Raw genomic sequence first — 11,111 nt, 5'->3', positions numbered from 1 at the left:
TTTCGAACCCCTTAACACTCAAGTCTCATTAATTCAGTTACTTTTGTTTTAATTAAGTTGCAGCTATATCTTTCATCAAACTGCAATATACAAGGCCGTCCCGAAAAACCGCAAGCAAGAACACCCTCAAACAACGCGTTGCCAATCCCAGGGAATTCAGCGTAGGGTTTAACTTGCTTCCATATAAAGCCGGTAGATGGCGTTGCGTCTAATTGAACTGCAATAAACCCAAACTATATAATACGTAAATAGAGGGGTACACGATAAACTTCAGAAAACACCAAAAACACCAAAATATTTGACTCGTGAATAATCATTAACAAGAAAAGAATGCTCAAAATCCTATATGATAAAATATCGAGAAAAAAGACTACGGTAACCTTGTATACTGAAAATCGTCAATACGACGAAAAATGTTACATTACTCAAACTGCTACTTCAGCATACACAAGGCAACTTAACATCTACACTTTAAAGCAACACACACAGACAAACGGCACAAAAACTATTCTAAAATTTAAGTACGTGAGGAGGTGCTACTTAAGTAGACTAATACGAACAATTCCGACCAACCAACGCTTCTTTTTGTCTTCCCTTTCCCTAGAGCCTCGGAGACGAGGTGTGTTCGGGCGTTTTCGGCGGAGATTCGGAAGATGAGTATTGTGTTTCGTAAAAATAAACCAAAAAATATTATGATGAAGAGCTTTGAAATAACTTTCGAAATTTGACCCAATTTGGTCAATAAATCACTTTTAATGTTGAAACTCAAAATATTTTATATCACAAATACATCAAAACCCTCGACGTGTAAACACATAAACGTCAACAGGAGATTTTTGGAACGAGGTAACAGCTAAGTAGAAGCCAGCGTGGAGCAAACAGGCCAATTTATGGATTCCTTTAAGAAACTAAAATTCCAATCATATGATTTTTAGGTTGTTGTATTAGCCAATCTCATAGCATTAACCAGAATGTTCGGATGAGACTACTATATGAGAATACAGAATGAAATTTTGTTCAGACTATGAAAAAAATATTCATAAAGTTGTCAGCTCTCACAAATACAATTTTTCGAATAGATAGAACTGGTTATTCGCAAAAGTGAAAGCTAAATAACATTAGCAAACACTAAATACCAATATGGCCTCGCAAATGCAAAATTTGTCTAACGAAATGTTCTTCATTAGAAAATGAAAACAAAAAATAACTAACAATTTTCTTGGAAACTGTCAAATTATAAAATTAGTAGCAAAAAATGTTTTGACAGACCTGCATATCCCAGACTTGTGCTCTTACTTAGTTTACCAAATACTTATTGCGTCAAAAAGGTTCTTTCGAACTTATCACACTACCACCAAAACGGAATGTCACATAATCACAGGTCACAAATTACAACCAACAAAAATCACCGGAAAGTATCTTAGCCAGTGGTCATTGTAGACCTTATTGTGCCCATTGAGAATAATCTCGCATTAAGCAGCGGAATATTAAATGGATATATAACCTACGGAATTATTCGAGTTATTTTGCTTTACGTATAAAAAAAAAAAAAAAAGTAGGAATTTCATCCAATGACACCTAAAATATCGAATTTGATTCAAAGTAATAATTGGAGTTGCATACAATATTGCACACAAGGTGCAAAAGTTCAGCACCTGGCACAAGGCCTCCTTTTCCTTTGAAGAACTTCGAATCCAGTATAGGACTAGTCTTTACAACCATGTAGTTGAACACACAAAGGAACATGGAAGGTAACCTATACTTACAACGGGAATATTGTGTGGAGTTCAAAGCACCCTACTAGCTGCTATAAGTATGCTGTAGGTAAACAGTTATGTCCTAGATCCAACACTATTCCATAAGCTTGAAACCCTATGCTCTCTTTGCATATAAACTCTTTATAATCTAAATTTCTTTTTTTGTTAAGTACTATTTAAAGGTAACGACTTACCAAAATTTAAAATTTTCGCCACTGGGCAAATTTTAATGACTGGTGCCCTTCAGGCATCGATAACATTCTAGCGACATATTTCACAGATATATTTATATCAAGAATGCTTGTAAAAATCCCTGGATAATATTGATTACAACTGGGAATGTATTATTCATTTCTTGTATGACGCCATTCCACTTTGGGGTGACATCTTATGGACACAAATGATAAGATTTGATTCTATACCAAAACTAGTAAACAACTGAGGGTCAAACAGCACTTCAGTATAACACACCAAGAGCTCTTACCATTTTCTTATCTTCGGCTTTTCTATTAACTCTTTTACAAAAATAGATTCTCGTGGAAGTGGCCGTGGTGGCGGTAGTGTTGGCTCCAATTTCCATTAAGGAGCTCCTAAAATGGCGGATGGTTCATGGTACGGGTAAGCCTTGTGCACATCGCTGAGACCCCACTCCACCCCCCCATCTCCGAATGCATGCAAAATCATTTTAACTAACAGTAACTGCATGCAGTGCGCTGAGCCTATTAAAAGTGTGCCTCTAAAAATAAATAAAAAAGGGTGTTTATTATGATAAGCATTTACAAAAAAAAATAAAGAGGATAAAAATAAACAAACTCATAACAAAAATGTGACAAAAAAGTCGTTTAATTCAACAAAATAAGACTACAATAAAGCCGGAGTTGGCTTCAAAAATAACATGAAACAAAACGAAAGCAAAAAAAAAAAAAAAAAAATTAACTGCTGGTAACCAAAATAAAAAGGAGAGAAAACAGTTGTGGGTTTTCTAAATCAATGCTTATAAATTTAGCATCTACGTGATCATAACTGACAAATATACTCACATAGACAACAGCAAATACTTGTCCAAATAAATACTCATAGGACTTAACAAAAAAACCAGTTTAAAATAAGTTAAAACACCTTAGGGTAAAGGTAATATTTAAACTACTATTGGTATAGTTTTGGTCATCCTCGACTAGTAAATATTATTCCCTTTAAATGAGATCAATAACTAGTAAACTAATCATTTTAAGGGGCATTACTACTCTGGTAGGTGAATTAATATTTTAAACATTTGTGACCGAATAAGTAAATACGCCATGATTAAAACGTGAACCCCACCATCGCAAAGGATGACCAACAATCTGAGAAATGACAGCAAAAGAAAAAATAACAAAAAAATAGTATAGCAAACATTTGCTAGTCTCAAACCCCATATGTCATACCCGACATACGTTCACATAGTGTAAAAAATTTACTTTGGCTTTTGGGAAATTTGGTGTAGAAAGTTCTAATAAATACATGTCATGACTAGGATTTCCAGAAGTTTGCATCATCAAAATTCATGATGATTAGAGCTGCAGTTACGAAGCACTTCGTTTAAAGTATTTCATTGAAGGGTTGGTTTACGACAGAGGTAGAGTAGGAATCATCGAATACCTTCCCTACCTGCATCGTATAGTCGCCCATCCCGTGAGCAGTAGAGGTAGATTTTATGTCTTGCACTTGTTGGTTTTAAAGGACACTTGGAGAACTCTATTCCCCAAAGTGTATCCGTTTAGGCTCTGGATGGCAACCAGAGCTTCGTCGTAATTGGTCATTGTCACGAAGCCAAATCCCTTGCACTTGTTTGTCTGCAGGTCCCGAATGACCTTAACGCTCTGTACGGCCCCAAAGGGTCCAAAGAGTTGCCATAAGAGATTCTCTTCGGTATCAGGAGCAAGATTGTACACGAAGATGCACCATCCTGAACCGTTGAGAGCATTCCCAGCTAAGAGAGGATTGGTTGCCAGCAGATCTCCAGCCAGAGGAGAGTACCTGCAGGGATGTAAAATTCTATCCCTCACAAACAACTCCTATCATTTATCAGTAAATGAAAAACTAATTATCACACTTCCAAAACATAAAATAACTATTAAGATCAATAAACAAGATAAATATCTATATAAAGACATACACGTATTACAAGTCATTAATGCGGCTTCAAAAGAATCCCACGTTTTATTATACGTATGTGTTACTCAAAAACTTACTGAATATCATAAACAGGATTAATGCACTTAATTCCTAAATTTTGTTAAGAATTAGCGTTTAATTTTATATAGCGCAATTAATAATTGTAAATAATACAGTTGGTTAGTACATTTTGTTTTCCATGTTTTATTATAAATTTTGTATAAAAAGCAGAAAAGTCTTCACTTTCGATAGCCGAGTCGGTTTTGAAAAGTAATTTTTAACCAACGAGAACAAAATGGATATTTAATCACCTAATTCGAAATCCAATAAAGCAAGCAAACAGTAACTATGATTTTACTTAGCAATATTAATGATGTTACTACTTTATTAAACAAGAGGGAATCCTAAATAACCGCGGTACTTGAAATTCTTTCAGACAAGATTAGAATAAATTAACCTAAGTATTTTTTTTTTTTTTTTATTAACTCTGTTTGTACGCCACCAATATCAAGCGTAGGGCGTGCGTACACCTGATTCGATTCTGTTACTCAGAATCTCTACTAGCCTATCCTCAAAGTGAAATTCTTTTAGGCATGATTAAAATAAATTAATTCGAGACCTTGAATGTGATCAAATACGTCAAATCAAAATCGTTTGACGTCCCGAGTCCAACACTGCAATATCTAAAACCGGTCAAGATAAAGAAATGAGCTAAAGATTTGTCCTTGAAAAAACAACAACAAACAATCCATTATAGGAACTGCTTTGCCTTAGCTAAAAGGTATAATTTAAATGAGGTCTTTAATTTTAGTTGTACAGTTCTAATTTATAAACTTCTATATTTACACAGTTTATGGTGTTTAACTATAACCAATCACAGCGCTCAGTAGAGTTTAATAATTTATAAATTACCAACAAGGAAAGGCTTACGTTATTAGGTTTGCGCTTCACTTAATTAAAAATTATATGACTAAATTTATTACTTCCAACTTACATTACTGGAAACTAAACTTCCAAAAACATAAATATTATAAACTGGTGATTTAGTAGACATCCCTTACTCGTAATCATTTCAAATAAATAAAATTGTCATTCTTGTCGAGCTGAAATGAAAATGAACATGAATAAATCACAACCACAAAACAAGATAATTCAAGACAAAAACAAAGTAAAAATGAAATCAAAATATAAAGAAAAAACACGATCGATCTCCAAGCAAGGTTACATACTGGCGAAAACCCAGGGTTCTAGGGTATGCCTGGCTCGGTAGTAAATCGAAGAACCGTCTTTAATTATTTGTTTACATTTCTTTGAAGATGTTTTCCAATTTTGTACTACATAGCAAGGTTTTATATATTAAGTTTCTGAATTCCACATTCATGAACCTAAATGCCCAGAGGTCAGATAGAAGAAATCATACACTGGTCTAAGAATGACTGAAACACAATTTTGAACGAATTATAAGATGAAACTTAAAGGATGAAACGAATGAACTAAACGTCTGCGAAATAAATGACCGCTAGGCGCCGCTAGATACCCGTACCTGGAGATCGGCGACAGAGGAATGTACCTGAAGCGGTTAGCTGGATGGTGGATAGGTCCAGGAAACGGACGCTGTGGTGACAGGTAAGCCGCTAGAGGCGCTAGTGCCTTTGCATTGTTGCTTGGATTGTTTGCAAACTTTACTGTGATTGGTTCACTGCTACCATCTGGAATAGTGTTGTGCAGATGTTTTATAGCTCGTTCAGCTTCTATTCGTTGATCAAAACGTACAAATCCAACACCTTTAGACAATCCTGCAAGATTGTACATAAGTATTAGAATTTGGTTAACTGTAATATGACAATTCTGAAAACCATCTTTCACGTTTAGCTTTTTTCTTTTAAACAATGCAAATTTTTCGACTCATCACACTAAATTTCAACTCGCTACACACAGATACGTGCGACTATTTTTACGCTCAATAACACTACCTTCCACGATGAATTTTTTTTAAACCAATCATGTCGTGCTCTATACGACTAAGTATACACAGATGAAAAATATTTTACACTTATCCATATATTCACCTTTCACGTTATCACAGAGGATTCGAGAAGTGATAATGCGACCATAAGGAGCAAAGAGGTTCTCCAATTCCTGCTGAGTCATTGACTTTGGTAACCCACTGACGTATAGATTAGCGCCCTTGATGGCCTCGCTGCTTGGTCTGGCATAAGAAACCTGGAATATTAGATCACAAATTAAGTACCGATCAAGAATGATCAAACATGCGAGCTATCAAACAACAACAAAAAAAAAAAAGTCACGTTTTTTTAAATGGTCTTAGAACTCGATATCATGAAAGGTGTCTGATTGGATGCAATGCATCAAATTTTATATCTATTGCAATTTGATGTAGGTTAGGCCTAAATCTTCGTACATTGACCAGTTATTAAAAGTTCGAACAAAATCATAAGAGATTGGGAAAGTGAAATTAAACTAAAATAAACATTTCGTTTAAGCCCAAAAAAAGCAACAAAAAGTAAAAAATCAAATAATTTCGAATTTCTGCTTTTTCATATCACAAGTTACTTTACTATTTAGTTAAAATGGCGACTTAAATACAACATAGAAATCTGTCACTTTACTTTTAACATTCAGAGTTCAGAAGCACCATACAAGGTACTAAATGTTATATTTTATTTTCAAGAGGATTAAGTATATCAAGACACCAGGTAGCGTGTCGTGCAGCTAAGATATCTTCTAGCACAGTGGTTCTTAACCTGGGTTCAATCAAACCCCAGGAGTTCGGGTGAGTCAGTCTCAGGGTTCGGCGGAGGTCAAGTCATACATTGTGTGTGTGTGTGTGTGTGTGTGTGTGTGTGTGTGTGTGTGTGTGTGTGTCCATTCCGTTCACCCTACTCGTATGATTGGTGACGTCATGCTCCACTTGGCCATAACTGGTTGCGGCTGATTACGTCACATCACTTGGCCATAATATCTGTGCTGCAGGGAACTTCGTGCGCTTAGCAGTCGACTTGGGACTGTAGTAATCGTGCGTCATTTGCGATTTTTTTTCTTAATCTTTCAATCCCTTCATACTAACTATGTCGAGCAAAAACAAAGTGGTCGGACAAATACGTACAATATGGATTCACGTGTATAACGGAACACGATGGGAGTCAGCGTCCTCAATGCATGATTTGCAATGCCAAGTTAAGCAATTCTAGTCTAGCACCGTCAAAACTAAGAACACTCCCTGAAGCTGCATGGAAATGGGAAATACAAGAACACGACGCTTGCTGAATTCAAGGTAAAGAGAGCCAGGTTTGATAAAAGGCTACTTTGTCTGTTCTCGGCTTTGTACCCATCGACAAACCGATCCTCACAGCAACGTACGAAGTTGCATAATTGATCGCAAAGCAGGGAAAACCACACACCATTGGTGAAGCACTCGTGAAACCAGCTGCGTTGAAGATGGCGAATATCATGCTGGGAAAAGCTGCTGAAAATAAGTTATCCCAAATTCCTCTTTTAAATGACACCATCAGCAGCAAAATAGATTACATGAGCGATGACATCTTGGCTCAAGAAGTTGCAGATCTGATTTCAAGCCCAGCAAAATTCAGCCTCCAATTCGACGAGACCACCGACGTTTCCACTCTAAGCCGTCTTGTTGTATTCGTGCGCTATGTGAAGAACGACGAGATAAAAGATTTAGTTTGTAAGCCTCTTACAACAACAACTAAGGCAACCAACGTGAAGAAACTTGTGGATGACTTCTTCAGAGACAACGATCTTTCGTGGGATATGGTTTCTGCAGTTTGTTCGGACGGAGGTCCAGTCATGCTGGGACGAAACTCTGGTTTTGGTGCGCTGGTGAAAGCCGATGCACCACACATCATTGTAACGCATTGTGTTCTGCACAGATATGCGTTGGCAACAAAAACCTTGCCTTCAAAACTGGCAGAAGTATTAAAAATTGTAGTGGAATGTGTAAACTTTGTGCAAAATAGTGCCCTGAAGCATCGCATCTTCAAAGAGCTGTGCAATGAAATGGGCTCTGAATTCGAAGTATTTCTGTACCATTCTAATGTTCGGTGATTATCCCGAATCGTGTTTTTGCCATGCGTGTTGAATTAGCCCTGTTTTTGCGAGAGCATCAACACTGTCATGCAGATTGCTTCGAAAAATCCGAGTTCATTCTCATTTTGGCGTACATGGCCGATATCTTCAATACTCACAACCATCTCAAATCAACAGATGCAGGGAGGTGGAGTCAACATCATCGAAGCGGAAGAAAACCTGAAGGTTTTCAAAAAAAATCTACCGTTATGGAAACGACGAAAAGAGAATGATAACTTCGCAAACTTTCCCCTGCTGGACGACTGTGTAAGTAAGATCGAAGATGTGTCTAAAATCAGAGACATTTCTGTACCCGGGGAACTGAAGCAAGCAATTGCCATGCACTTAGATGAGCTCGCAAAGTCTCGCGACAAATACTTCCCCACCAGAGAGTCATATACAGCATGAGTGAGACAGCCGTTCACGTTTAGTGTTCCGACAGCAGATGTCAATGATGAATACCTCGACGAAATCATTGAACTTCAGCAGAGCCAGGTTCAACAGCAACTTTTCAGAACAACAACGCTCTCAGCGACCAAATCGTAGCATACCCTCTTGTTGCTAAGAAAGCCCTTGAGATACTCATACCATTTGTTACAACGTATCTTTGCGAGCAATCCTTTTCGAGGATGGTAGACATAAAAACGAAGAAAAGGAACAGACTTTGTTGCGAAAATAATATGAGAGTGGCACTTGCCAAGGTGAAGCCGTGCATTTTTGAACTTGTCTCTGAAAGGCAACAGCAAAAAGTCACATTGATTTGCAGTAAATATTCATAGAGTTTTGTTTTTGTGTGAAATTCATGTTTTGTTTGTTTTGTTCTTTGAACACAGTGATATTGTGTGCAACTGATCCATGGTGTTCATTTTGTGCACTAATAAAATATCTACTTATGTTTTGAATTTGAAAAAAAGTCATTTTATTTTTCCAATTACGAAGGGTTCAGTGAATGCAAGTACGAAACTTCCGGGGTTCAGTACCTCCAACAAGGTTAAGAACCACTGTTCTAGCAGGACAGCACTTCATTGTTAACTCGAATGATAGTCTAGTGATTTTACGTTCTGTTGCTCGGACTGTGGCAATCGAAACTATCACATTATCAGTAGATGTATTCCAGTGGACTCCCGACTTACATATAGGATCTTAAGGCAACCGATTAAGAAATACCCAAAATAATTCAAATTTTGATCCAGTTTCTTCCTTTTTTAAATTTATTTCTTAGAATTAAAAAAACGGATTATTTAAAAATCTGATACACCGACGGAGTCTCTCTCAACTAGTGTAAATAAGTCACTTGGGAAAATTATTCAACAAAACCTTCTCAACTTAAACAGAATACACTTTTCGCATGCCTACACCAAACGAGTTGTCACTAGCCTTTTCTCATACAGCTTCACCTATAACTAAAAGTGGTTTAACAGGTTTATCTTCAGACAGTGTTAGCGGGAAAACGATATTTGTTATAGCTGTAAAGATCGCAGGTTGTTGACAAAAAAAAAACTATTAATCTAAATGTTAGAAAACTATTAACAATGTTTTTGAGAGGGAAAACTACAACCATATATTTTAAGGCGGGTCCGGAATAGCCAGGTGGGTTAAGGCGTTCGACTCGTAATTCGAGGGTCGCGGGGTCGCGGTTCGATTCCCCATCGCACCAAACATGCTCGTACTTTCAGCCGTGGGGGCATTATAATGTGACGATCATTCCCACTATTCGTTGGTAAAAAGAGTAGCCCAAGAGCCGCCTTCCCTCTAGTCCTACACTGCAAAATTAGGGACGGCTAGCACAGGTAGCCCTCGTGTAGCTTTGTGCGAAATTCAAAAACAAAAACAATATTTTAAAGAATCTGGTTGGTTCTGTAAAGTTGCGATTCTAAAGCTAATGTTAGTGACTACTGACTGTCGCTTTCTTTCTTACTTGCTGTGGCTTACTGGTGTGTATTGACAAAAAAAATAAGTGAATAAATATGTATTATATAAACATACCTTAGCCTGAGGGGGGTGGGGTGCGGCCTAAAAGGATTGAGCATACGACTTGAAAAGAATAATAAAAACAAATTGGTATCCAAACAGGTAGCTACATTTACAACATTTATAACTTTACAGTAAACGCAGTCTGACTAAATAATGAATATTTGCTAAATGTTTATCAATGTTTAAGTATAGATACAAGCTTGGCTCCCAATTTCGATCATAGTAAGATTTGATTTTTTTTTTTAACACCAAGAAAAACTGTTACTGCTAGCATTTTAAACTGAGGGGACAACTTCGCATTTAAGAACAGTAATAAATTATTTAACTATTATTAAAGAGTAGATAGCACAACCAAAACATCAAGCCACGCACATTGATATAACCAATTGTAAAATTATCTTTTGGTATCCGAAACCAAAACTTAAATTGGCATTCTGCCGCTCAAAATAAAACGTTTAGCGTATAAGAGTTTCAGCACCACCACGAAGAATTAAAGTTTTCAAATTCTCTAAAAACGAACACTTAAAACACACCAGTTCTCCATGGAAAGTAGAGTTGTTTTTTTGAGCGAGATTTCAAACTACATAACGTTTCAAATAGATTTCAATTGGAAAAATTTTGTTTTTACACACACACGGTTGCTTTTCCAAAAAGGTTTATTCGAACGAAACGTTTCCTAATTCTAACCCAGGATTTAGAGATTCAAAGGTTGTAAAATACGCGTGTAGCGTGAAATTAGGTTTCAACATCAGGAAGATTGATATACCTTTTTTGTGAGGTACCATAGTTACATCTTTATTAAAACCCACGTTTGTCTCGTCATTCTCCAACTTACTATATGTCAGAACGAAAATAATGGAAGTGATCCAGCGTGAAGTTAAAGCACATTGGTCATCCGTTAAGCCTAATGCAAATATCTGGCACAGACAAGATGCTGAGCTGCGTAATGTCCAGTACATTTATATCTACACATCAATTCCAAATGATGAGAACGACAAGTTTAGTTTCTCTGCTGTTGATGAAGACTTAACTGTAATGTAACCAGGACTTCTGTATCACTATGGGAAGAGCAAAATTAGGTATGGGTTTCTAAACTTTCTCTGTAAAAGGTCTTCCAGA

General features: G+C 36.7%; 1 protein-coding gene across 5 annotated transcripts in view; it reads right to left on the bottom strand.

The window, feature by feature from the left end:
- Positions 1 to 2,583: 2,583 nt before the first annotated feature.
- Positions 2,584 to 11,111, bottom strand: part of LOC143223362 (ELAV-like protein 4) — a 141,276-nt gene continuing 132,748 nt past the window's right edge. For 3 of the 5 annotated variants that reach the window (XM_076451247.1, XM_076451245.1, XM_076451248.1), the window contains 3 exons: positions 5,981 to 6,134; positions 5,455 to 5,707; positions 2,584 to 3,773 (listed from right to left, as the gene is read on the bottom strand). In XM_076451247.1, the coding sequence (XP_076307362.1) occupies positions 3,449 to 3,773; positions 5,455 to 5,707; positions 5,981 to 6,134 (732 nt within the window). In that variant the 3' untranslated portion in view covers positions 2,584 to 3,448. The remainder of the gene's footprint in view (positions 3,774 to 5,454; positions 5,708 to 5,980; positions 6,135 to 11,111) is intronic. The other 2 variants (XM_076451249.1, XM_076451250.1) reach the window with 1 other exon arrangement.

This window comes from Tachypleus tridentatus, chromosome 8 (genome assembly GCF_004210375.1).
Source record: "Tachypleus tridentatus isolate NWPU-2018 chromosome 8, ASM421037v1, whole genome shotgun sequence".
Taxonomy (NCBI): domain Eukaryota; kingdom Metazoa; phylum Arthropoda; class Merostomata; order Xiphosura; family Limulidae; genus Tachypleus; species Tachypleus tridentatus.
This window is presented reverse-complemented; position numbering and strand designations above follow the sequence as displayed.